The following is a 27698-nucleotide window of genomic DNA, read 5'->3' as shown; positions in this document are numbered from 1 at the left end:
TGATCTTCGCCTCCTACATGGTGAGAAGACACTCGCATTAAAAGAAATCCTCTTCATAAGCTTCATCCTAATTCTATTGTTGCGTGCAAAAATTACAACATTGATTAAGAGCAAAATTACACAAATGTTCAAGGAGCAGAATGAAAAAGTGAAGGACAGACCGACAGAGAGGAAACCAAGAACAGATGACAGAAGTGTAGAAGAGAAAGCGGGATTGAGGATTATAGACCTCTGAGAAGAGAATAATCACTACTGGGAAAGACACACACACACACACACACACACACACACACACACACACACACACACACACACACACCTCTTACGTCATCAACATAATGATCCTATAGCCAGCAGCTTTTATTCCTCCACTGAGAATTAAAAACTATGGAGACACACACGCGTATCATTACTGTTTAATCCATCAGAGGAGATTACTGCTGAGTTGGGCTGCTTTGTCACTGATCGTCACTGCGTGCGTGCGTGCATGCGCGTTAGCATTACACAGTGTGATCTCACCACCTACTCCAACATCACCTTTCCTTAACCCCTACACACTATGAACAACACCATTGAATAGGCACTTAAACTCGTGTTTACCACTTGTACACACGGAGGCCTTACAAGTGTTTTTCTGGGTTTTAAAGATGTTCATGTACATGATTCTACACTGAACTAACATCAACTAAAGCCTGGTTCACAATACAGGAGTCTGAAAATAATCTATGACCTAAAGCTCAGCTCGCTTTTTGTTTAAAACAGACTTTAAAAATGTGAACTTATACTTTAAAGTGACAGCTCACCCCAAAATGAAAGATACTTATTTTCCCTATTACCTGTGGTGCCATTTATCAGTCTAGATAGTTGTGGTGTGAGTTGCCCAGTGTTGGAGATACCGGCCTGTACTGTAGAGATGTCTGCCTCTCTTGTTCTATAATGGAACCAGATGGCACTCGGCTTGTGGTGCTCAAAGTGCCAAAAAGTGCATTTTGAAAGACTCAACGGCAATGTCTCTTTCCAGAAGTCATGACCCGGTTATTTAGGATAATCCACAGATCTGTTTGTGAGCAGTTTCATGTTGGAACTATTTTCTTTCTACCGAACTACAGTACATCTGCCAATCATATCACAGTGCAGGGAAATGTCTTCATGGACAAGAGGCTCGTGGTCCAGCATTTCTAGCTTGTGGCGATTATTTTATTTATATATATATATATATTATAGCTAACCGATACTGCTAGCTCACTGTTCCTCCAGGTTATGAACTGTATAGTATCAATACATGACGAAATGTTATAAAATACCAATATAAAACACAGATACCTAACATGTACACTCTAAAAAGTATCTGTGTATTAACAGTTGTACGTCTGTATATTTTAACAAACTGTCCATAGAACGTGATTCACAGTTGTATGTTTGCTTTTTACATTTCAAATTGCATAATTTGTTCTTCGACAACTTCTGTCCATCACGGAGGTTGAAGAAGTCTACGTTTGACACTTTTTTCACATTTTGGGCTTTTTTCTCTCCAATGTTTTTGTCGCTCTTTTTCGACCTTCGTGACACTTTTTAATGACGTTTTTTACTAACTGAGCAGCTATGTATGAGAGAATTGTATACAGGCCTAACAGAACATTTTCTGTATTTTAACTGTAGGTACACCCAAAATTGCTGTTTTGTAATAACGGGGAAAAGTCCGGGTAATAAGCTGCCAGAACCTTTTTCTGTTTTTTAACGGTTGTTTATTTCTTAGTGTATAGACATGACCCTGTTGGCAGGGTGCGCTCAGAGTGAGAAATGTAAAGACTCCGTAGTTTTTACTTCATCACAAGGTTCACTCACATTCAGGGACCGTAGTTTGACTTTTAAATGTTTCTGCTTACTTTCACTTCCACATGACTACAAATCTTTCCTCTTCATGAGTTCTTCTCTTACTCCACTCCTTTTCTATTGTTCCGTTTTTCTCCATTTTCTTTCCCTTTTACTACCTCTTCCCCCTTTTTTGATCTTTTATCCTCCAGACGACAGTAATAGAATACGTCAAGCCGTCTGATCTGAAGAAAGACATGAACGAGACGTTTAAGGAGAAGTATCCCCACATTAAACTCACCCTCAGCAAGATACGCAGGTAAAGTTTTTCAAATGACAAAAAGAATCCACTTGATGTGTTGTTATATAGAGTAAGACTGCGTGCACTTTGCTAAAACTACTGTAAAGAATTGTATCATATTCATCACTGTGTTTGTCTCGGTGTCTCTCTTTGTCTAACAGTCTGAAGAGAGAGATGAGAGTAGTCGGGGAGGATTGCGGCATGCAGCCCGTCACCATCGCGATGGCGTTTGTCTACTTTGAGAAGTTGGTGCTGCAGGGTCGACTGAATAAACAGAACAGGTACTTTAACCTCTGGTCCTCATTCGATACAACAGCTGCACGGAGTCTCTAACGCTTGATAGCACAGTAGGTACACTTCATATTGTTCTTCCACACAATAGATATGCAGCATGCATAGGCATAGTTTAACCAAATAAATCAAAACTGGGCTTTTCTGACGTTTTTGTTCCTTTTCAGTGTTTTTGCTGCTTCTTTCAACGTTTTTTTGGGGCATTTTTTCAGAGTTGTTGTCTCCATTTTCAAGGGTTTTTTGGACAATTTTTTCCGAAGTTCTTGTCGCTTTTTTTAAATACATGCATACGTGTCCCGGGACCTCCCTAGAAAATTGGAGATCTTGATGTTGAACCCAAAGTTGTGCGGTTGGCAGCATGTTTTATTTTTTTATTTTATCTTCATACCAAACCTCATAACCTGAATGCTTGTCCACACTGAATACGGACATTATTTGACAGTTTAGGTGATGTCTGAAACCTTAAAACTAAAAAACTTCTTACCACAACTAGTCCCTGGAGTGCAATCTGAGTGGTCAAAGACTGAAGTCTTTCCGATGCTGCAGCACAGATGTACTGCATTTCTCTGCAGTGGTTCCATACAGTAGAACACAGTGATTCCATGATGTTTTTGTTTTTTAGTAACCTTCTTTATAAACATTGACAGTTTCCCTGTGATTTACAACTGGTCATTTTTCAGATTTTGGGAACATGAAACGAGCTCTGGTTGTTAAATGAACATTAAAACGGTGGATTTCCCAGAATGCTGCTGGTTGAGTCCACAGTGTGTGGTGTAGGAGTGGCTCCATTTTGGGTTTATCTTTAGCTAATGTCATGAAGGTGATACAAAAAAAACACAGTCTGTCTGTCACTATTACCGTTTGTATGATTTATCCAAGACCAGATATAGATTATTGTTAACTAATAAGCCTGTAGCAACACTGTTAACACTGAGCTGCCTTCAAATACTGAATTCATTCCTTCGTATTGTTATTGTTTGGTACTACATTCATTTATACAGTTCTGTCAACAAGCTTGGCCCTTCAGGAAAAAGCAAAAGCAATAGGGAAAAGAATAATGAAAAATAAAGGGATACAAATAAATGACATTATATAAAAATAAATAAATAACTCATACATATTTCTTATTCTTTTACATTTTTTTTTTTTATGGCACTCCTATGGCTCCATACTTTGGACGTTGTTTAAGCAGAACTAGCTAGCTTTTAGATGCTATCAGTTAGCTGCACATACACAGCTGGGTATATGCAGTGCAAAACAAAAGGGGAAAGTTGTCAGAAGATGGACAGTTTAATCTAAAAGAGGCGCTTTTGTTCTGAACGTAGACGTGGAGCTATACTTTATCTGTTAATAATGTTTAACGATATGGATTCTAAATAGTTGTTGAGGTACAAACCCGTGAATCGGACCGGTTCCCGGTCCATCAGGGATCATCATGTCGTGTGAGCTCCTGTCACTGTTGTTGCTTTACAGGAAGTTGGTGTCCGCTGCCTGCATCCTACTGGCTGCTAAGATCAGCAGTGACCTGAAGAAACAGGAAGTCAAACACTTCATTGATGTAAGTCACTCTAACACACACGCACGCACGCACACACCCACCCACAGTAGGATCCTGGTGGTTGTAGTGCGTTCCATTTGTACTCGGAACTCGGATTTTCCGAGGTCAAAGTCGGAAACGCGCCCCCCTGACCTCGGATTTCCGAGCTCGGAACTCGGACAACCACCGAGTACCCCGAGCTAAATATCCAGCATGGCTGCTCCGTGCATCAACAGTTGTGAAAGCTGTAGTAACTAACATACAGTTATAAGCATATAAAAAACAAAAAAAAAACACAAAACTAAAGATGTCCCGATCAAGTTTCTTTGGCCCTCATCCCAATCTGAGTCCCCTTTTTCATATTCAGTATCTGCTGGTACCAAGTCCTATCTGATTCTTATATTTAATGTACCTGAATGTTGAATAAATAACTGAGCGTAGTTACGTAGTTTCACTATATATACACTTGATCTGAAAACATGATGTGTTTGTAAAGTGATGCACCTTTCTGAGTGCTTGACTTTAGCATCAACAGTACAAAATCCATCAATTTATAGGCCAATAAAAAAAGAAAGTAGGGCTGCAACTAACGATCATTTTCATCGTCGATTAATCTGTCCATTATTTTCTGGATGAACGGATTAGTTGTCTGTAAAATGTCAGAAAATGGTGATAAACGTGGATCAGTGTTTCCCAAAGCCTCAAATGTCTTGTTTTGTCCACAACTCCTCTGTGACTTGGAGAAACCAGAAAAAATTTCACATTTAACAAGCCCCCCCTTTTAAATGATTCAAAGCAATTAATCGATAATCAAAAATAGTTGCCGATAAATTCAATAGTTGACAACTATGCTAATCATGGCTGCCTGTCATGCTTTGGTTTGTGCTGTGTCTCTGCAGAAGCTGGAGGAGCGTTTCAGGATCAGCAGGAGGGAGCTGATATCGTTTGAGTTCACCATCCTGGTCGCCCTGGAGATGGCGCTCTACCTCCCCGAGAGCAAAGTCATGCCACATTACAGGAAGCTGGTGCAGCAGCAGCAGCAGTCCTAGCGCCAAGCCCGCTCCCCTCCTCTCCCTGCAAATCCACACTACGGCGGTTGGACGGGTCCTCTGGGTGCCTGGCTCAGAGGCCCTGAGGCACCGAGGAATCCTCCTCCTCTCTGCTCACAGTGCACACACATAGCCCATCCACACTGTGACGCTAGTGCCTGGCTCAACGGCACGGCAGCGCAGAGAGCAACATCGGCCTCTCTGCGCCCCCAAACACCAAAGTGACAACACACTGTGACTGCATGGTGCCTGGCTCAGCAGCGCCACAGGAATCACTGAAGGCCAAATCTACCACCACATTTACAGGATGTAAAGTTTCCCCTCACTGGCTCGTTTGCCGAGATTTTAGAAACGGAGACTCTGCTGAGCACGGCTCTCTGAGGACTGCTGCTTGAAACTTGTGCGACAGATTTAGGGCATTTCAGTTCAATTTGAGTTTACGTAGAGCGTTTTGCAAAGCTCTGTTTATCAGTTTTGAGTCGTCCTTTCTAAAATCTCTGCAGTTGAGAATGTGAGTAACTATTGGCTAAAAATAAAAACTCGTCAGGTTTAACCACTGCACCGGTACCCCGTTCAACTTTTAATCCTCACAGCTTTGCAGACAAAGAGTGACCTCCAGTATGTACTGTACATGCAGGATTGTTGATTCAACAATGACAACATTAAGATTAGAGTGTACTTACAAATCAAAGACCGAACAGTAAATCATGTCCTCAGAGAACAGATCTGTCAATTAACTGTTTTACAAGGCTTGTAGAAACTAAAATCCAAACTTCCTGAGTCGGACTGACCAATAGAAATAAAAGACTGGAAAAGCACTAAAAGGAGACCGACATTAGGCAGGATTAAACCTAATGCTTCAAAAAAGAATGTAATACCCTTGCTTCTCATTTTTGGTTTTAAATCAGTGGAGAAATTTAAACAAAATCTAACCAAAAGTGCCATTTTCAAAGAACTTTTCAAACTCCCAATGGAATTGCTGCCAAAGGGTTTCCAAAATTGACTTTAATCTGATGAGATTCTCTCTAGACCTCTGTGTGCTTAGGTCTCCTTATTTTCAGTGTGTCAAGTTTGGATTGTTCTGTCTGCACTGTGGACCACTGAGACTGTGATAGTGACGATTTATTTTCATTTAAATGTACTGACAGTCCCAAAATACAAAGCTTTGTGCATTTGACAATCGTTTTCGTGCATTTAAAAGCATCTTAAATCGATAGTACTGAGGTTTTTTTCAGCAACTGTAGCAGATATATTGCCAACATCCTCGTGTTTTTGTAGAAACTCGCGTTAAATTGAAGTTGATACATTCAGGCTGTGGGAGGGAATTGATCCATCACTGTGGTGACCACCATTTCCTGTACTTCCTTCCATATGTACCCTAGCTGGACTGGTTTCACAGTCACAGGTCAGACTCTTGTTTGGACTCTGACTCCCATTAATGACCTGGACACTTGTCAGTGTGCAGTCCTGATGTTCCATCCTTCCATCCCTCTGAATTATCAGCATGACTGTTTTTTCAGGCTTCTGCTTGTTCTTTGAAAACGTTTACCCCGATTCTCCACTGGGCATGTCTGTGCCATACCGGGAGTGTCTTGCTGCCCGACTCTCAGATTTGATTGTCTCTGGAAGTACTTCAGAGAACAATCCTGTGTCTATTAAGCTAGTATCTACCTTCCACTCCAAGCACTCAGCAGTTAAACTCCATACCATCTCTTTTCTGGTGTTATAAAAAGGATCTGTGATGTCTTATGTCTATTCCAGATGAAACTCTTGTTGTCTGTTGTAGAGGAGACGTATACGATATTGGGGGGGGGTATCTTTTGGTAAAATGACTGGATAGTCTCGCTGTTTCACTTCCTGCCTGGCTGTCCAAACGGCCTGTTGGGCGCGGGAAAACAGACCTGCCGCGTATCTTTAGTGGACTGGAGCGGGGAGCCACTTCACGCACGCTTCTAGGACGTGCAGCTGGTGGATTATCAAGCATTGCCTTGAATGGCTGTGGTCGCTCGCGGGGGCACGCGACGCCTCCGGAATGCAGCGCAGACAAGCCGGTGGAAAGTAGGGTTACACTCCCACCCAGTCTCTTCTTCATTGCTCTGATCGTATTTTAATTTATCGAGGGGGAGGTTCCCCGTTTCACATAAGCTCTACTTTACCGTGAAACACATTTAGATGTTGAAGTGCCTTCACTAAGGGCACCTGGAAAGTAGGAGTTCCTATTCTGCCTGTCCTTGGATCCAGGGACTCAAACAGGCAACTTTATCTTCACCTGTCTTCTGTATTTTGACCTCTTGTCTTGCTCTCCTGTTTCCTCCCTCTTCCTGCTGGGTTGGTGTGAAGGATCAGCAGACTGCTGCTCCCTCTGGTGGCCACAGAGAAGCAGTGCGTCCCTTTTGGAGAGAAAATGCTGTGATGGAACCAAGTAGTACAGATAAAACCATCCCTGTAATCATGGTCTCTACTGCAGCGATAGCTGCTTGGCTGAATCTCACCTCGCTTGCTTCCCTTCCTTGCGTCTTATAGTGCGTCCCACCGAGGAAGCATGGGAAAATCCTGCGAGGAGAGAGGAAATGTGTTTTAGAGGAATGAGACGTCCTTTTCTTCTGAAGTGTGCCGAAAATTTCTCACAATTTTCTACACAGCTTCCAGGAAGGCTGCTCTTGTGTATCCTCGCTCATAGCTCCTCAGAGATCCTTCCTCCATCCTCGATAATCGCTCCTCAGAGATCCTTCCTCCATCCTCGCTCATAGCTCCTCAGAGATCCTTCCTCCATCCTCGATAATAGCTCCTCAGAGATCCTTCCTCCATCCTCGAAAATAGCTCCTCCAGAGATAGCTCCTCAGAGATCCTTCCTCCATCCTTGATAATGGCTCCTCAGAGATCCTTCCTCCATCCTCGGGGCAGGAATAACAGCTTTGAGACGGCCCATACGAAAGAGGGCCAGAACCACTTCCGGTTCAGCCGAGGAGCGAGGAGATATCAAATCAGGGAAGTGAGATTCAGCCATTGTCTCTACTGCAGCTCCTTCTGTCTTCATATCACTGTGGCATCCTGGGAAATTAGTTTCCCCATCCTGTTTGCTTATTTGAGATCACATAAACACTGTGTCCCATTTAAAATGTGGCTGCCTTCTTTTGCCCAAGGTTAAAGGGGTTTCTTTTTTTTAATGTTCCAAAGAGCTGGGAATCATTTTGATACGATGTTAAATCTCGGCTGATGTCACGCCGCAGCAGAGGCACGATGATTTGCTTCACGTTCAGGGTGAAACTTTAGGGAAGTTCCTTGTAGGAGAACTGAAACAAGTAGTTGATTAGTCGATTGATGGAAAATGAATCGGCACGTATTCTAATAATTTGCTTAAATTCACTGATTCCAGCTGCTCAAATGTGAACATTTGATGCTTTTCTTTGTTCTGCTGATTGGACAAAATAAGCAATTTGAATATGCTAACTTGGGTAGTGAGAAATTGTGATTTCACTTTTTTTTTTTTTTTTACAGGCCAAAAAATCAATTCATTGAGAAAAGAAATGACGGATTCATAATTAATTTAATTCAGGATAAAAAAAACAAAAAACAATGGCAGCTGTAAAAACAGACTGAAAAGCCCTGACACGGACACACCAGCTCCCACACGGTACAACAGGCCTAACCACGGAGATTATTCTGGGATGTTTGGGACTTCAGACGTCCTCATTCTGTCTGCACTGTGGAGCAACATCAACTACCAAAAAGAGCTTTCTGTTTGTGAAAAACTACTTTTCACTCAAATATTATTTATTCTGTTTTCACTGTATCATAAAGGGACACATATTTAACCAAACGGAGGCCTCGGACAGGATGTTTGTGCCTGTTTTTCCTCCATGTTGCAGCAGAAAAACTGCTGTCAGGACACCGTGATGAACATTTTATCTCCTTTACCCAAAAGACAAAGTGGGTATTTTCTTTTAAAAGTGGTTACCATTGGTTACATGAGATGACGGCACAACCATGTAGGGCCTCTGTTGTTTTTGCACTTTGCCTTTTTTCTTCACAGTCTTTATTTTATCACTAAGTAACTATGGTTAGAATATTTTTCTACGGTAAATGTGTGAAGTATGTTATTGTATATAAAAAAAAAAAAAATGGCCATGTCACTGAAATGTATTTATTGTTAATAATCCTCCAGATGAAGAATCGTGCTTTAAACTGTCAGAGCTGGTGATGCATCTTCACACCACATCATTGAGTTGAAAACAATGTTTTGGATTTCAAATCTTCTTCATCTTGAGGTTTCACATCGTTCTTCCACTGATGTTATTTTCTCTGGCGTGTTAAAGGGACTCTGTTGTATTTTTGAGTCTGGGTTCATCTCAACTGTAGTGTTGGAGCAGGAGAGCTGATGGTGTTCTGTGGAGTATGGTTATTTCAAACTAAATGTATTCTGAGCCTCTGACTGGGCCAATCATCTGCATCCAAGTAGATACACAGCGCTCAGAGGGAAAGATGGAGGGACCGTTAAGTTAGCCTTCTGAATGAACTAACTGATCCGTTGATCATTTAAAGAGCCCCTATTATGCTCCTTTTCAGCGTCATATTTGTACTCTTGGGGTCCGCTAGAATAGGTTTACATGACTTGATGTTCAAAAAACATATAATGTTTCTCATACTGCCCATTGCTGCATCTCCTCTGCCTTAAACACTCTGTCCGAGCTCTTGGCCCCGCCTTCCTGAAAAGCTCTGCTCTGCTCCGATTGGTCTGCTGGCCCACTCTGTTGTGATTGGTCAACCAAATTCAAACAAGTCACTGGGCGGGCTGTGCTTGCTCAGGCAGCACCTATGGGCAACACATATAAAAAACTGGGCTGGCTTTCTCCATCAGTGACATCACTAACTGAGGAATTTCAAACAGGAATGTGGGCGAGGCGTTTTCAGGCAGAGAAGAAGTGCTGTCTGGGGGAGAGGAAGCTCCATTTGGAGTGAAATGCGTTTCTTTTATTCTTTATACATCTATTACATACACTAAACTCACTAAAAGATGGGGGGGGGGGGAGAAGCATAATAGGGGTTCTTTAATGTTTGCTGGTTTTAGGATTTGAATATCTTTAGACAGATGGTTAAATAAAACAAGCAATTTGAATACAGGGAAATTAAAACGGGCATGTTTACCGTTAACTCTTCTGATAAAATGATGAATTGACTGCAGATTGCCAGATAATAGAAATGCTACCTGGCTGCAGCCCACATGTAGACACTGTACACTGTGATGCATTACAGGCAAGTTTCAAAAGTCTGCTAGTTGTTTTTTGTAAATCTGTACCGGTAAACAAACCAGCGGCTGCCTGAAAGATGGGAAAAGAAAATGGTTCTAATATATATAAATATAATTAAAAAAAATAGTTTTGGCACTTGTGTTTTGGGAGTTTGGGTGTCAGTTTACTCTCCTGCTCTAATTAAGGTAGTGAAGAAGAACCCAGCGCTGCACAGTTTGCACTGAGACACTCCAGAGCAGAGGCGTATTTAAATTATCTTTGTGGAAAAAGTAAATGTTTGGTAAGAAAAAAGCAGAAATTGATGAGATATGAAAGATGGTAAAAGAAGCACTTTTACTAAATAACTTCATGTTGCAATAAGACTGATTGATTGATTGATTGATTGATTGATTGATTGAGAGTAAAAACAGCACACGATGGTCCAAAGTTTTCTTCTCTACATTAGAGATCTGTGATATTTATTCTATGCAGCTTTTATTCTGTCATCCTCCTCGGTGTGTTTACCTGAAATGTGCCACAGCATTGATTTCCACCTCCGTTATTTAAAACTCACGTGTTTAGTTTTTGTATCGAGTCATTATCATTTTATTCTTCTTTTAGCACTATAAGGTTGTCAAAGGGAATTTTGAACCGAGCGTTTGTCTTCCATTTGTAATTGGTTTTTACATTTTAAGTTATAGTTCATTCTAAGTTATGTCAATTCGATGTTTATATGTTTTTTTTCTTTTGGCCAGTGTGGGCGAGCGGCGCAGCAGGCTTCACAGGAAGTTGATGTGTGTGTGTAAATATGATTTCTGTTGTTTTGGGTTCAGCTGCTGTTGCCACACGCAGTGATAAAGATGATAACAATAGCGGGTAGGGACATTAACTTCTGACAAGAGTAGCACATATATTTTGTAATGTGAAATCTATCAGCCTGTTTGCAGTGATTTGTACTGACTACACTGTAGGGCTGGGTAATATGGAGAAAATCTAATTTCACGATATTTTTGACCAAATACATCAGGGGTGTCAAACATACGGCCCGCCAAAGGCTCCAATCAGGCCCACTGGATGACTTGGCAATATGTGAAAATTGCAGAGTAAGTAATTTATTCCAATTCCCAAATTCACCACTTAAATCTCAGAGAATATACAAGTCCTTTTTCTGTAAATTTACAGCTTAAATCTTTTAAATTCTGAGTTTTTTTCTCAGAATATTACCACTCTCTCCTAAGTCCGTAACATTATTTTATTTCCTACAATGGCCTTAGAACGCCGTTGAGGCAGAAGCGACTTGCGTTTGCCAACATCAAGCTGACAAGACACTCTGTGGTAGCCTGGTCCTTCCAGACTCTGGTCCATTTCATTTGTACAGAGAGTCTGGTCTCTCTCCATTGACAAGTGTTAACTTCCTTGAAGGCGGGTACTCTGTTGAAGTTTAAAACTATTGGATCTGCCCAGAGCCACTCTGGATCTGCCATAGCCAATCGCTAACGTTTGGTCGTGACGTATGTCATGCGCATGTGCAACAAGAGGGGAGGACGACAACAACTATCGGCTTATATTTAGCATTAGCATCGCTAGCGTTAGCCTTAGCCAACTCCTTCACCACTAACAGAGCGAGCTGGAAAATCAAACTTTTCCCGAACCCCGTGGGGAGGAGGGCCACAACATCACGGCCACCAACACAACTCAGCAAAGATTGTTCTTGCTCGGGCTTTATCTTCTGGATATTCGGCAGCGTTGCTGCCACAACGGACCGTATGGCTTCGCTCGCATCTTTCTAGCGCACGTCCTCAACGTCGTCGTTCTCAGCCGCTCCCTCTGTTCGCTGATTGGACCGACAAATATTTGACCGGAGAAAACCCAAGAATATACCGCAAACCCAGACGGAGTACTGAAGGGAAATGAAAATTGAGCGGAAGTAAGTAGGAGGGCGGAGCCAGGCTAACTCTGCGGCAGATAAAGTTTCTGATCTTTCTGGAGTGGTTTACTGGTCTGGCCCACTTGAGATCAGATTAGGGGAATGTGGCCCATGAGCTAAAAATGAGTTTGACACCCCTGAAATACATGGATATCGATATTGTAGGGTTGACTATTGGTGCTTTCACAAAATATTAACACAATGAGATTTTAGATAAATAATCATCAGTAATGTGGATACAATGACTAAGTGTTAAAGGCAAATACTAGAACAGTCTGGTAAGTTCAGAAAAATACATCACTTCACTGTAATGCAGCCTGTAAAAGCATGATAAGACAACACTTGTCATATCACAATATTACGATATCCAAAATCTGAGAAGATATCTAGCCTCATATATGGATGTGGATACAATATCCATTTATTGCCCCGCCCGACTACACTGCCAACAGCTGCTGTTTAGTGTCGCCAGTCACGCTGCAGGACAGTTTGGTATCAACACACAACTGGAGGAGATGGGAATATTTATATTATATATTTTGTAAAAGATAAAGACCATATACTGTTTAAACTGCCAATGTTTGATTCATGTCAAGTTTATTTTCAATAAAAGATTGAAATGACTGTTTACTGTGGTTTTCTTTCACTTCAAAAAGATGTTTGAGTCGGAGTCTTTACTACGAGACAGCAGCTGCTGCTAGGAAACGGTGGACTGTTATACTATATAGCACTTTATTATGACATTTTTGTACATTTCATGAAATACTATACGATTACTTTGATGACTTTTTAATGACATGCTACTCTATGAATATTTAGACCTTTTATGACATACTATACTATGACTTTTTGATCAGAAAGGTTTTTATTGCCAAGTAGGTTCACACCTACAGTACAAAGAATTTGGTGCATAACAATAAACAGTGCAAAGGTCCAGATAGATAATAGAAATTTATAATAGAAATTATGAAACATAAAACTCAGTAATAATATACATAGGTTTTACATACTATGCTATGACATTTTCTTCTGACATACTATACAGTAAAACTTAGTATGACATGCTGTATTATGGACTGTTTTTAGACATCGTTTATGACACACTGTACCACAACCAGGAAGGTTTTTGTCTTCTTTGGTGCATGACAATAAACAGTGCAAACATCATGAGACATAATAGAAAATAGAAACATTTACAATAAAAAATGTGAAAATACAAAAGGGAATACTTCAAAACATGTTCAATTTTTACATACTATACTTTGACACTTTTTATGACATACTTTGTAAGGGATACTGTAGAGCGAGCGGGTCATTAATATTGCAATTGCAAAGATTTTTCATTTCATTTTGTTTTAATTCACAAAAATGACCCGCTCGCTCTACATGATCTCGTTTTTTTTTACCAAAGAAATCAATAATGTGATACGAGATATGAATTTAATAATAACTGTATTAATTTTAAAAATGGTTATCAGAACTGCATCCATGGCAACAGTCTGTTATTCAGAACGCTGTAATTGACCAATCAGAATCAAGTATTCAACAAATGTGTAATTAACTACCATATATCTATGACATACTATCTGATTGTTTATGACATACTATGGCATTTTTTACATAAACATACAAAACTATTATATTTTATGACATACTATATTATGAAATGTTTCTGAAATTGTTGATGACATACTATACATTTTAAGTTCCATTTCAGTTAGAGTCATTTGTTTTTCGAGCAGTCGAGGCGGCGTCACAGGAAGTTCATGTGTGTAAATATGATTTCTGGCATTTTAACCCTCCTAACCCCCAAACCCTCTGGCTGGTTAGAAAAAGCATGTTTTGTTTAAAAGAATGCCAAAGAAAAACCACTTTACCCTAGAAAGACCCTGAAAAAAACAACACATTCTCACTCCCATCTCGTAAAATATGGGTGCTTGGTCAGGTACCTTTATCGTTATTGACGCTAAAAGTCTCCTTTAGCGTTATATAACGCTTAGTCGGGACTATTGGCGTCCCTTTTGACGCCGTTACGTTAAGGAAATGCTCGTGGGTGGGCTTACTTTTCCGTGACTCGAGGGAATAACGGGATGGTTAAAGAAGAAAGCGGCTTCCGTGACACGAGGCAATAACGACCAACCTCCCTACGCGGAATTTCCCCCATACATAGTACTCGCTAAACCCCATGTAGCTGCTGCTCTCTCTGGTACGTTCTAAAAACACGCTGAAGGGCGCTTTTTTTGTCGCTTCAGACGCTGACAGCCACTGTCCAAAAACTGTCCGTATTTTACGAGTTCAGAGTGAGAATGGGTTGAAAAAAAAAACGAATTGTTCGTAGGATTATCAAACTTCCGACGGTCCCTGAATGTGCCTCGTTGACAGCGCTGCCATTAAAAAAACCTACAAAGTTAGGCCAAAAAAACCACGTACCCAATGCAAAACTAGTAACTAAAGCTGTTACATTCCACCACTGGTGTTACCTTTTTTTAAAAGTAACTCATTTTTTTTCTTCTTGTATTGTATATACATGTGTTCCCTTAGGGAAATGGGTTATTATCTGATTCAATAGTTTTTTTTTCTATTTTTGTAAATAAATGATCAAATACATAACTTTTACGTTTTTCATTTTTGTTTTGTTTATGCCATTATAACTTATAACTTAACTTATAACTGTTATACTGCTCAAAGGCATTTAGGAGATATTCCTACTTCTGGCCATGGTTGTGCTTGTTACTTTGTGATGCTAAACTTGCAGAAAGAGTGAGAAATGAGCTCACAGTGAGTAATAATGTGACAGGAGCAAAAAAAAAAACACAGCTGGATTTCTGAGGACTGTGGTTATCTGCTCCTCAGATCTCTGCAGGGTGAATCCAGACAGCTAGCTAGACTATCTGATCCTCTGCAGCACTGTGGAGGAAGGTCTGGCAATGCGAGGACAATATCATTTATTTTGTCATGTGAAGTCTGTCAGCCTATTTCCAGTGACCTGTACTGTTGCTAAACCAAAATCGTGTTTCCTTGTCATGGCTGTTGATATTTCTTCATCTTTTGTGCTATATGTGTAATTGTTTAACTTATGTGTGTACCTTTCTTTTCTTTTTTTTCCAGAGCAGCTGCTCGGGAACGCAAAGTGAATTTCAGTGTAGACTGATAATAAAGCTGTATTGTTTCTGACATCGTACTACACTGCCAACAGCTGCTTGGAGGTGAGTGGATGAAAATATTTACAAAAAGTATTTTTTAAAAGATGAAGACCCTATACTGTTTAAACTGCCAATGCCGAAAAGTAATGCTGCATAGCTCTCCCTTTGCTCCTCCCGGCTAAAGACAGCAATCTGTAATCGTTTGTTCAATCACTTGGGAGAGATTGGGGAGAGAAAAAAAGGGCAACATAGACAAAGCGATTGAATGCATGAGCTGGGTGTGTGGGAGTTCCTGTGTGTGTTTGTGATGGTGTGCAGAGGTAGAAGGAGCTGATGAGCGTTATGGCGTGCTGAGAATAGCCCTCAGAGGAACACTGCAAAGTGTGACAGGGCCCAAGCGAGTTTATTTTTTTTCTTTACTTCCATTTAAACATCGAACACTTTTTACACTTAGAGGAGCAACAAAAACAAATCCACCTCCCAGTAGTTAGTTTCCTCGAGTCCTCTTCAGTCTGCAAGGAAACAAAGAAAAGTTCAGCACTTACGCTTTTTTTTTAATGTTAACTCACCTTGTTCGTCACGTCAGCATCATTTCAGCGTGTGCTGCTTCATGCTTCAGGGTTTTAGCTCCAAATCTATTTTTTCTAATTCTATTTTTTTTATAGAACTGAATATCTGTATTTGTCTCTGTTCACACATTCAGTGTGAGGACTTCCTCCTCACAAGTTTGTAGCACAAGAAGTTATCTCAAACTGACCAGGTTCCTGTTTCTTAAGAAGGCGGCACGCTATTCAGAAACATAAAGATAGCTTAAAACCACATTTAAAGAACGTGACTACAATCTTCTCTGTATTCTGCCACTGTGAAAATATTTCCTCTGCTGTACAATGAAGTTCTTACCCAGTCAAGTTAAAGTCTGAAGCTACTGTTTCCTGTTTTGGAGTTTCTATGAGTTTTACATGTTCAGGTGCATCTGTTATGTGTGTGTGTGTGTGTGTGTGTGTGTGTGTGTGTGTGTTTCCTGTAGTCTCACCGTTGGGTTTCCTGGCCCTCTTCCTGCAGAAAATCAGAGCAGCCGCTGATAATACGATGACCAAGACGACCAGAGGGAGACGCACATACAGCACCAGCTCTGTGGTTGTTTCAGCAGAAGAACACGTTGGTTTTACACTTCTCTGGAATATGATGGTATACGTTACTACTGTTAATTAAAGAACATCTCCAGACATGGATGTTCCCAACGGTACAGCTGCCTCGCTGCACAGCGCCCCCGACATACACACTCGCAGAACAACATCAGCAACAGGAGCCCTGATGTCCAAACCAACAATAAATTGTGTTTTTATAGATGCACTTTGCAGCCTGCACATACAACTGATTATCAACTCTAAATATACAACCATCTTCCTCAGGGTAGCTTCATTAGAATTAAGAAAAGAGACAAAACTCAGACAATAAATAAAAAAGAGCTGTGGACACCACGGCGGGTGCAACAAGTATTATTAGGCTACATAAACTAAATGTACCTGGAGCTGTGTGTTTCTGTGGAGGCTGCTCGCTGGCTTCAGGGGAGGCTGATGAAGGTGTGGAGCTTAAACTCTGTGATGTCATCAGTGTGGAGTCTGATGGGACTGATGGTGAAGAAGGTCTGAGAGGAGAGGTTGGAGCTGTGAAACATTAAAAACACAATGAAACAGTCAGATAGTGATTGTAGAGATCCAAAGAAGTGGTGATGATCAGATGCTCCCTGCAGAGAACTCTGTGCTAACATCCATGTGTTTTAATCACACAGCTAAATGCAGAAGGTCATCAATGGGTTTGGTGCAACAAGATTCCAATCAGCTGCAGTGTGGGACCGTCTGAGTTCATCACATATTTTACACATCAACTGTTAAAGGAGCATTTATCAGAGTTCACAATGATGAAAATATGCAGCTCTAAATACAACTGTTAGACTAAACATGTTGAGTTATTTGAAACATCAGCAGCTGTCAGTGAACAGTTAATAACATGACTCTCAGTAGAAACTCACCATCTGTAACTTGGATCTCAATCTCCTGGTATGATGATGGGAATAAAGATCTGTCTAAACCACATCTGTACCGTCCTGAGTCAGACTGAGTCAGGTTTCTGATGCTCACATACAGAACTGTCTCAGAAAACATTGAATTTTTATGTTCGATGCTGTATCTGCCTCTCTGAGCTGTGTCCTCTTCTGTGTCAATGAGAATGTCTCCATCTTTACATTTATTCTTACAGAAGATTCTCCTCTTTCCAGAGAAAGTGAAGGAGCATCTAACTGTGATGTTTCCTCCTTCAGTTCCTGTACTCTTGATGATTTCTGCATTGATGAGACCAATGTTTCCATCCTGCATTGCTGTCGACCAAGAATAAAAAAAACTCAAAAAGCGATGAAGTGATTCAGTCAACAATAATGAAACACATTGAAACATTATAATAGAATAAAATGTCTACATGCAATGTCAAAATAATAAAAAGAATTAAAAAGAAGACTGTAGTTTTGAAAATGCTGTTAGACTGTTTAGCTGTACCTTCCAGGTTTCTCTGTGTTTCTCCTCTGTAAGATGACATTCATTCATTTAAAATGAAGTAGTTTATTAGGTAGTTTCCTTTTTTGTGATCAATTTCTTTTTAAACCAAAGTGTTGGGATGGGTTACAAGTTTGTTGAGCCTCACAGAAAATCAATGAGTGTCATCTCATCTCATTATTAAAAGAAAACATAAAGTCAGAGTCTGTACTGGTGAGTTGATCGCATTCCTTCCTCTTTCCTCCCTTCCTCTCTCTCTGTGAACCTCTCCAGGTTTAGATCTGTAGTTTCCTGTGATGTGAAGCTACAACAAACTGTAGTCAGGGGGAAGCAGCAGAACTATTTCCTCTGTTACAGTTATAATACAACATTAATAACTGCAGGGCATTGGGTTGCTCAGAAAACAAGTACAGCAGAACAACAGGCACAGGTCCAAAGTGAATTAGATTAATAATCAATAAAAAGTTAACTAATACCCAACAGTATGTAAAGTATTTAAAATGAGCTCCACCTTTACCAGCTGTGATATTAAAGTGAAAAACACATGAATGCATAAATAATTATAATATTATAATCTGCATTATTCTGAAATGGGCCATAGTGCATAGTGAGAACTTTCACTTTTGGTACCTTAAGTACATTTTGATGATAATACTCAATTTATTCACGCTGTATTTCTACTGTTATTCAGAGTAAAAGGTGTAAGTATGACTGTCACCACTCATCACTTCCTGTTTAACCACAGTTGTTGTTTGGGTTAACAACAGATGTGTTGTGACAGAGTCCACTCATGAGAAACTGTTTCCCTTCTGCTGCAAAGTTGAACTGAGCGACTGTAGATAAAGAAAGAAGATAAAGAAACAGAACGCAGTAAAAAGAGACAGAATGATAGAACCAGAAGCTGAGTTTACTCACCGAGGAAGAAGAAGCAGATCAGAGACTGACAGACGTTCATGTTGGAGGATCTGATGGTTTAACGCTGCCTCTCTTTCTTCTTCACTGGTAAACCAGGAACTGTTCACTTCTCTAAATTATAAATGATAAATGATCACTCTCTACTCTCCTCCCTTCTTTGAGTGTTTCTGGTTCCTGGTTGGAACTGAAAGAGGCATTAATGTCATGTTTCTGTCTACACTGCTAAAACGCACAGAGATTCCTCGATTTATAGTAAAAAAAATGTCCATATTTTTTAAAGTGCCCATATTATGCTCATTTTCAGGTTCATAATTGTATTTTAAGGTTGTACCAGAATAGGTTTATATGGTTTAATTTTCAAAAAACACCATATTTTTGTTGTACTGCACAGCTCTCTCTCACTGCTGCAGATCCTCTTTTCACCTGGTCTCTGTTTTAGCTACAGAGTGAGACCTCTTTTCTTCTTCTTCTTCTTCTGTACTATCTTTGATTGCACTCACACATGCTCAGTAGCTCAGATGTAGATCATGTCAGCTAGCTAGCTCCATAGACAGTAAAAGAAAGGCTGTTTCTCCAACTTCAGTCAGTTACGAGGCAGGATTAGCTGGGAGACTTCTAAATGAGGGTGCACATGTAAGTAGTTCTTCAGTAGATTATGATGAACTTGTGTGTGTTGTAGCAGTGCTTTGCTATTGAGAACGAGGTAGCTAACGGTTGCGGTTAGCCAGCTCGTTTCGGCTTGTGACATCACAAGCCGTGCTGATTTTGAACAGCTCACCCAGAGACTGAAGGCAGGACACATTCAGAAACCGTATCTCACTCAGAACAGCATGGCTGGGTTTTTTTCAAAGTTGGTATGCGTGTGGAAGCACCAGAGACACAAAAGAACACCCCAAATCCCAGAAAAAGTGTTTTTTTCATAATATGGGCACTTTAATACGTTTTGCCATTTTGTCTTTTTTCATTAATGAAAAGACACTGCAGTCCTGCCTACCTGGAAATCTGAACATTTTAGCTCACGGGGATTTCTCTGAAATACGTTTACCTCATTCTTTTAAATCAATATTCATGACATTATAGATATGACAGGAAATATGGAAAAGCATAATAGTTGATCTTGAATGAGTTTTTGTATTTTCTGAACAGATTAAGGCAGACTGATGCAGTAGAATAAAAGAAAAAATGTTTAACGCAGCACAGGCTGATGTGTTGATGTGTCTTTTTCTTTCAAAATTATTTTGTATTCAAGAAAAATATAATTCATGTAACATATTCATACTTTAAAGCATAACAAGAGGATGAACTATTAAAAGTTCTTCCTGTCTGTAGAAATGGTTCAGTCATTTCTTCCCACATTTCATCTGAAAACACTAACCAATAAAATACAACTCAATAAGAAGCATTGACAATTCTAATAAAGTTGTGAGATGATAGCAGTAGATTTTGGAACTGTATTTAGTCTTCAGTCTGTTTATAGAGTCATCTTAACAACAATACATTGTCTGCTCTGTTATCTCTTATTTCATCTTTAGTTTTTATCTGCAGTCTTCTTGCGACTGTCTGAATTCTTCATCTTATTTAGATTCCTTAGCTTCTGCTTTTATTTATTTTTGTTTACATCCTGGTGTCTGATTATTGTCATTTACTCTCTTTATGTTGTTATATGGTTCCCTATATGGTTTTTTATTGCTCTTCATTTGACCTTTACATGAACTGAAATTTGTATATTCATCTCAATTAACTATTTGCATAATGCTCTGATGGTTTTGCTCATTTTTTAAGTATTAAATGCAAACTGTTTGCTGGTTCCACCTTCTCTAATGGGACGATGTTATGGTTTTGTTTGTCATAACTGAGATTAAACTGAATATGTTGGGGTTTTGGGCTGTTGGTTAGACAAAACAAGACATCTGAAGGCATCATGTTGGGCTGTGGGAAAATATAACAGACATCTATCACTAATCTCTGATATTTTATAGACAAAACATTTAAGCAATTAATTGTGAAAATAAATATTACATTTAAAATCAATAATAAAACTAATCATTAAGTTGCAGCTTTAAATAACACTCTTTATAATAGTTTCGACCAAATAAGTTCAACATGGTGAAAACACCGAAGACATGCGTACTGATTTCCAAGAAAAAACATGTTTCAATTTCAGTCTGACTTGAGGTTAATAATGTATCAGGATATAATTGAGTGCTGATATCTGTGAGTACTGCTGCATCACCACCTGGTGGAGCCATTGACCAAAAACACACAGGAACTATTTGCTGCCTTTTTTAGGGCTTTATGTGGACCAAACTGTAAGTGAGAAGACTATATGAGACATGGAATAATACAGTCAAAGATATTTGACTTTTTCTAAATAAAAGCATGAAAACAAACTCTACATGTCTGGCCCTTGATGCGATTCTCCTTTTCCAGTGTGGCCATTAGTGAAGTTGAGTTTGACACCCCTGGACTAGAAGTGATGCCAACGCCGACCTCATGTCTGTCTCATTCACTCCTTGCCTGTGTTCTTCTCCACTAAGACATATTGTCAAACAAACATTATGTAATTGATTTTCCATATTAGTTTTTCCATATTAATAATATCATGAAATGAATCGTTGGTATCAAGTGGCTCCCCTACGCTTCCACCTAATGTTAGCCCTACCTGTTGCCTTCTCCTGTCTTTCCTGATCCACCATCCTCACACCTGAATGAAATGAACTCACTGTTAAATATAGCAGCCTAAATTCAATTCTTAAATCAGCCTAGTGATGGCATCAGATAAGACAACTATTATGCAGTAAGGTTGTGCTGCTGTTGAAATTACATTAACATTTTGGATTTTAAAAAGTACAAATATGGAGAGCCACATTACAGCTTCCTTGTCACCCAACAGATGGAACTATAGCCTGTATATATCTGACAGCTAATGGTAAAATAAAATCTATGCATGATTCCATAGTACCAGAGTTATTGCATTATTTATGTTTTCCAGATTATTGTCATCTATTGTACATGCTACCTTATATTTTCCAGTTTTCAGCTCAGCAACCTCGGTTTTGCATATTCTAAGCTAGCCGTAAACCCCCATTTGGCTGCTACATTCCCAGTGTTAGCAAACGCTAGCTCGTCTGTTAACATGAATATTTGCAAGCCTCCAAGCACAGACGTCACACTTTAAATCCTACCTGTTGCCTTTCACCATCCACTTATTTAACTGCTGTCCATCCCTTGACATGCTGTCTCCATTTCCCCCCTCCTCTTTCTATTTTTAGCCCCCGACAGCTTTTTTGCTTTATCCATCTTTTTCCATAGACGACAACTCACTACTGTACCTGCCTGCTCATTACGAATCATAGTATGGCCACGCCAAGACCCGCACTACACTGAAGAGTAATAACTATTGGTCTAAATCACATAGTGAAGACAAGACACTAAGCTCCAGTGATTTTATTACTAACGTTTTCAACCACTCTTGGTCGTTCTCAAAGCTCTGGTTCTTACTAAAGAAGGGAGGAGAGTAGAGGGGAGTGTGATGTGTTTGGAGGAGGACTCCATCATTTAGAGAAGTGAACAGTTCCTGGTTTACCAGTGAAGAAGAAAGAGAAACAGCATTAAACCATCAGATCCTCCAACATGAACGTCAGTGTCAGTCTTTAGTCTATATCCACCACCTTCCACTTCCGGGATTGCCCCATTGCCGCCTGAAATTCTGCAGTATGTCCTTTTTTCGACCGGATTTTCGTTACCTTCCTCTTTCTTTGTGTTGGCGTTCTGAACTCTGGTGGATTTATGAGGACTATGTTTAACTGCTCCTCAGATCTCTGCAGGGTAAATCCAGACAGCTAGCTAGACTATCTGTCCAATCTGAGTTTTCTGTTTCACGACTAAAACAACTTTTGAACGTACACATGTTCCACCAAAACAAGTTCCTTCCAGAGGCTATTTTCCAGCAGCACCGGGGCTCCGTCTGTGCTGTGTGGACTAGCAAGACCTTCCTCCGCAGTGGTTCTATCATTCTGTCTTTTTTTATGTTTCTTCATCATCTGTCTTTATCTACAGTCACTCAGTTCAACTTTGCAGCAGAAGGAAACAGTTACTACTACAGTTACAACAGTAAGTTGTTAATTGATTAGTCGACAGAAAATGTATCTGCAACTAATCCACTGATGGTTTTGGTAAAAGGAAAAATACCAAATGTTTGGTTCCAGCTTCTAAAATGTGAGGATTTTATGGTTGTGTTTGTCATAAATGAGATTAAACTGAATTTTTGGAGGTTTCGGACTGTTGCTGGGACAAAACAAGATATCTGAAGGCAGGTGATTTCAGTTCTTCTGGCTGATTCATCTCTGATCAGGTTGAAGTTGGGCTTTGATGGGAGTTTATTAGTTCATAAATCTTTTCTACCAATAAGAGTGGTAAAGCTGTCATTTGTCCCGCCCTAACAGGTCCAACAGAGCTAACAGGAGACTCAGGAAGATGTCAATCAATCAGTCTCAACACACCCACACAGTCCTGGGGTACGTTTAATCTCAAAACGGCGGTTGAACGACATGTTTCCTCAGAATGGTGTGCACCTTTATGAAACGGTGTGCAACTGCTTTGAAATATGTTTTCTCTCGTTTGTTGGGTGTGTCTCTAGTTTAGTGGCTGTGTCACAGGTGAGACCCAATCAGCAGAGACGTGTCTGTAAACTCGTGGTAATAATAAGGCACAGCGCTTGAGCACACAACAGGGTGTTCAACGCATCCCCTTTTCAGTTTAAAAAAAAAACAAGTTGTTACGTTTTGTCGGGGCTGAACGTGGCCCTGGGAAGAGGTCTGATCAGACAGCTTAACTCAAAACACTTGTGTATCTGTTCAGGGCCTTTAAAGCTATAGAGCGTAGTTTTGTCTCCCCCATGAGGAATTCTAAGTAATGACAACAAAACTGTCGGCGCATGATACGAGCCTTCCATGATCGCGCACCACCTCCACCCCTCCTCCACACAGTTGCTAGTAGCCAAGGAGGACACGGAGGATTTATTAAACACAGCCATACTGAGAAATACAGAGAGAGTTTTGTGGAGCTGATAGTCTTAATTAGCTTTGTATAAACTCATTTGGCAATGGCTTGGATGTAACGGACGTTCATTATTATAAAATAGTTACGCACTACAGCTTTAACTCTATGTAATTCAGTCCCGCTGTATCACCACCAGATGAAGCCATTGAGCAACTCCCAAATCATTCATTCATACATCTATTATTTCATTGTGTTAATTTATTTTATTTTACATTAGTGGATTACAGTATGAAGGCTTTTTTTCCACATCAACCTGCACAGTAATACATCCAGATAGTGAAGACAAGACACTAAGCTCCAGTGATTTTATTACTAACGTTTTCAACCACACTTATTCTCAGGTCTTGTTTCTTGTGGTCAAACCGTTGGTAATAAAATTAATTAAATGAATGTTTAACGCTCAAAATGTTCAGACCCCCTAGATCATAAGTGATTTGATCTGGAAACAAAACCTTGGCCTTTGGGTTGCCAGGCCAGTTCTGATTAGGCCAAGTGTTGGTGCCATCTAACAAAAATCTACAAACTGGCCAGCTAAAATCAACAAACACTGGCTATTAAGAAGTTGGCCAAGCCAATCGCTGTTTTGCATTGCATTAAGTTTATTTAAATGGGTCCAGGCTAAGCCCCGAACCTCCTCAAGTCCTAGAAACGCTTCTGGTTGGTAATAAAATCCTTCATTGCCATGAGGAGCAGCCAGGCTTCGCTGTGCATTCAGCAGAAACTCTTGCTGACATCATCATTGGTGTTGTATCTAAGAGAGAGTAGAGTAGATGTGGTCCGGATCCCTGGAGGCTGGGTCCAGTCTCTGGTAGGTGGAGTCTGCACGGGTGGAGAGTGGAGGGCAGTTCACACAGATGTGTTCAATCTGAACACAAAAATACAATAAAAAAAAACAAACAGAAACATCAATTTAACCACACATCTCAAATACTGTGGCACCACGTCTGGATATGTAATTGTGTGATGTGAAAGCAGAAGTTGTCAACATTAAACACATTAGCACGTCAAGCTTGAGCTACCACCTACGAGCTAATTAACGTGACTCAGGTCGATGCTACCCACTAGCATGCTACCCACTCAGGCAAAGCACTATTTTGGAGAGTGCTACTTGCCGACCTGTGGATGAAACCAAATCCCAAAAAATTACTACAGCTCTTGTGAAATGGGTGACAACTAACTGCAGACCTGTCAGCATCGTAGAGGACTCGGGTCTTAAAGACGTGCTACGGTTGGCATGTTCTAACCCGTCTTATACACTGCCGTCGAGGGGGACAGTAGTTTCACGCACACACAGCCTGTACGACACGGAGAAAGCAGCCACACTGGAACTGCTGCAAGGTGCTGCAAATGCTGTCTCATTAACCGGTGATCACTGGACGTCAGTGAGTAATCAACATTATTTAGGAGTTACTAAACACTATATTGACTCTGGTAAGGATAGGTTTTTTTAGTTAGGTACTTGGAGGAATTGTGCAATAATGACAGATTCACACATTTTTCTTTTGTTTACAGTAAATAAATACTAAACACATACAAATCTTAAAGTCAAGTTCATAAAGTAACTTTCTTTGCATTAATTTGATTCCCAATCAAGATCCACTGGTAAGAATGGCTTTCCATTGTTAATATATACTTAAAAAGAGTTCTGAAATGCAAAATAATAGAATTTAATCATGTGATGAAATATGCGATTAACTAACTTACTTCAGCGATTAAGTGCGATTAAAAAAATGAATCGTCTGACAGCCCTACTATTAATTCATTACAGCTGTTGTGACACCCAGCTGACCACAGCTGTTTGTTGGTGAAGAGCAAACATATCTCATATTGGATGTTTTTAGCACAGTGGAATAAGCTGCAAGTTTAATATTCACTCTGATTTTGGCTCAGTTTTCATCTTAAAAAACTTCTGAAGAAAATATTGGTTCTTTAGAGGATACATGTTCCACTATGTTTACCAGCCTCTAACTGTGTCTGTCTGCTGTTTGTTTTATTCAGGTGGAACGAAACATGTCTCCAAATGGATCAGCATGTTCGCTTTATTATATATATATATATATATGATATGCTGGATTAAAAAAAAACTAAAAAAGCAACTGTGCACTGATAATAATGTCCAAGGGGTGTTCACAACTTGTTTCGAGACCCCAGGGTAACAAACATGTATCTATTTCAGACTTTAGTGGAGCATCACTGCACAAATAAAATGTTTAAGATGCTAAATATTCACGCCTTTCCACTCTGAGCCTCTCAGACAACATGCACTTACTTTATTTATTACTATTGGTATTGCACATCCACATACTTGAATTTAACGTCTGGGATTGTAGTTTTACAGAACATGTTTTGCAAACTATGCGATTCAACTGTTGTGTTTCCTTTCCTTCTCACAGTGCTTCAGCAGCCATATTAAAAGCTAACAGTGAGAGTTAACAAAGATAGATGAGATAAAGAAATCACCTCAGTCCTGCTGATGTCTGTGTTTTCTCTCTTGTTTGAACCTGAGGAAAAGACAAAGTATTTCTCTATGTTTTGAATGAGTAATTATTAAAACGGTGCAGATAATACTGAAAGATAACTCACCATCAGAGTGCTTAGTCCTCTTTTTGTAGAAGAACAGCAGAACAGCAGCCAGCAGCAGCAGCACCACCACCACCACAGGGACACACACACCCAAAACCAGGGGGAGAGGAGAGAGAGAGAGAGAGAGAGAGAGAGAGAGAGACCAACAGTAAATCAAAAGAGCTGCATGGACACCAAGGCGGCTGCAACAAGTATTATTAACGCTGTCTGGTAAACATCACCATGGCAACAACACTGATGCATTAACAATATAAACTCCACTCCAGTGCTGTAGTACTCAAGACCAAGACCGGTCCAGAGACCCTTTTTAAAGGTCTCGGTCTCGTTTTGGAATCGACAGCATTCTTACTTGGTTTTGTATCTCTCGGTTAAGGGCACTCTGGATTTTATTTCAAGACTGGTCAAGACCCCAACTGCAGGGATATTGCTAAATTGCCTGTGTATTGTCTGATTCATGCATTAACATCATTACTGTGATTGGATGTAATACTTCCTGCTTCAAATGCAACCAATAACTTGACTCATTTCTAATTTAAAACGTGCTACTGTTAACCCCTTCTCCCCAGCCCCCCTTAACACTCACTCCATGTCATCAGTGTGGAGTCTGATGGGACTGATGGTGAAGAAGGTCTGAGAGGAGAGGTTGGAGCTGTGAAACATTAAAAAACACAATGAAACAGTCAGATAGTGATTGTAGAGATCCAAAGAAGTGGTGATGATCAGATGCTCCCTGCAGAGAACTCTGTGCTAACATCCATGTGTTTTAATCACACAGCTAAATGCAGAAGGTCATCAATGGGTTTGGTGCAACAAGATTCCAATCAGCTGCAGTGTGGGACCGTCTGAGTTCATCACATATTTTACACATCAACTGTTAAAGGAGCATTTATCAGAGTTCACAATGATGAAAATATGCAGCTCTAAATACAACTGTTAGACTATTCAATTCATCCATCCATCCATCCATCCGTCTTCATCCGCTTATCCGGGGTCGGGTCGCGGGGGTAGCAGCTCCAGCAGGGGACCCCAAACTTCCCTTTCCCGGGCCACATTAACCAGCTCCGACTGGGGGATCCCGAGGCGTTCCCAGGCCAGGTTAGAGATATAATCCCTCCACCTAGTCCTGGGTCTCCCCCGAGGCCTCCTCCCAGCTGGACGTGCCTGGAACACCTCCCTAGGGAGGCGCCCAGGGGGCATCCTTACCAGATGCCCGAACCACCTCAACTGGCTCCTTTCGACGCAAAGGAGCAGCGGCTCTACTCCAAGCTCCTCACGGATAACTGAGCTTCTCACCCTATCTCT

The 27698-nt window shown here is 40.3% G+C and overlaps 2 protein-coding genes and 1 long non-coding RNA gene across 5 annotated transcripts in view; 1 reads left to right on the top strand and 2 right to left on the bottom strand.

Annotated features, from left to right (window-relative positions):
• Positions 1 to 10377, top strand: part of cables2b (Cdk5 and Abl enzyme substrate 2b) — a 45132-nt gene extending 34755 nt beyond the window's left edge. Inside the window, exons 6-10 of the mRNA XM_078255902.1 lie at positions 1 to 20; positions 2025 to 2131; positions 2275 to 2394; positions 3878 to 3962; positions 4841 to 10377. The exon at positions 1 to 20 is cut by the window's left edge and continues 78 nt beyond it. Coding sequence (XP_078112028.1) covers positions 1 to 20; positions 2025 to 2131; positions 2275 to 2394; positions 3878 to 3962; positions 4841 to 4990 — 482 coding nt within the window. The 3' untranslated portion in view covers positions 4991 to 10377. The remainder of the gene's footprint in view (positions 21 to 2024; positions 2132 to 2274; positions 2395 to 3877; positions 3963 to 4840) is intronic.
• Positions 10378 to 13076: 2699 nt separating this feature from the next.
• On the bottom strand, positions 13077 to 18950 carry LOC144521353 (uncharacterized). 3 transcript variants are annotated; one of them, XM_078255899.1, is made up of 6 exons: positions 18753 to 18950; positions 17841 to 18141; positions 17321 to 17665; positions 16815 to 16955; positions 16322 to 16420; positions 13077 to 15800 (listed from the first exon to the last, which is right to left on the bottom strand). In XM_078255899.1, exons 2-6 carry the CDS (start codon positions 17878 to 17880, stop codon positions 15796 to 15798), a joined length of 630 nt encoding a protein of 209 aa, XP_078112025.1. In that variant the 5' UTR covers positions 17881 to 18141; positions 18753 to 18950; the 3' UTR covers positions 13077 to 15795. The 3 variants fall into 3 exon arrangements, with proteins under 3 accessions (XP_078112025.1, XP_078112023.1, XP_078112026.1); XM_078255897.1 differs by lacking the exon at positions 17841 to 18141 and having other exon boundaries at positions 18753 to 18944; XM_078255900.1 differs by lacking the exons at positions 13077 to 15800; positions 17841 to 18141 and having other exon boundaries at positions 16396 to 16463; positions 18753 to 18945.
• A 5059-nt stretch (positions 18951 to 24009) lies between these two features.
• Positions 24010 to 26497, bottom strand: LOC144520381 (uncharacterized). The gene is made up of 3 exons (XR_013502206.1): positions 26397 to 26497; positions 26274 to 26314; positions 24010 to 24678 (listed from the first exon to the last, which is right to left on the bottom strand). It is a non-coding gene; the product is annotated as an uncharacterized LOC144520381 (long non-coding RNA).
• Between the last annotated feature and the right edge of the window lie 1201 nt (positions 26498 to 27698).

This window comes from Sander vitreus, chromosome 7, assembly GCF_031162955.1.
Source record: "Sander vitreus isolate 19-12246 chromosome 7, sanVit1, whole genome shotgun sequence".
Classification (NCBI taxonomy): domain Eukaryota; kingdom Metazoa; phylum Chordata; class Actinopteri; order Perciformes; family Percidae; genus Sander; species Sander vitreus.
The sequence above is the reverse complement of the archived record's forward strand: the minus strand, read 5'-3'. Positions and strand labels throughout refer to the sequence as shown.

Bases quoted from the DNA above. Each gene is read 5' to 3' on its own strand.
- LOC144521353 (XM_078255899.1), bottom strand. From the start codon at position 17,880: ATGTCATCTTACAGAGGAGAAACACAGAGAAACCTGGAAG. The intron at 16,956-17,320 runs GTGAGTTTCTAC...AATGTTTCACAG, and splicing joins TGAGATCCAAGTTACAGATG to CTCCAACCTCTCCTCTCAGA. The intron at 16,421-16,814 runs GTACATTTAGTT...AAACAACCACAG, and splicing joins ACAGAAACACACAGCTCCAG to AGCTGGTGCTGTATGTGCGT.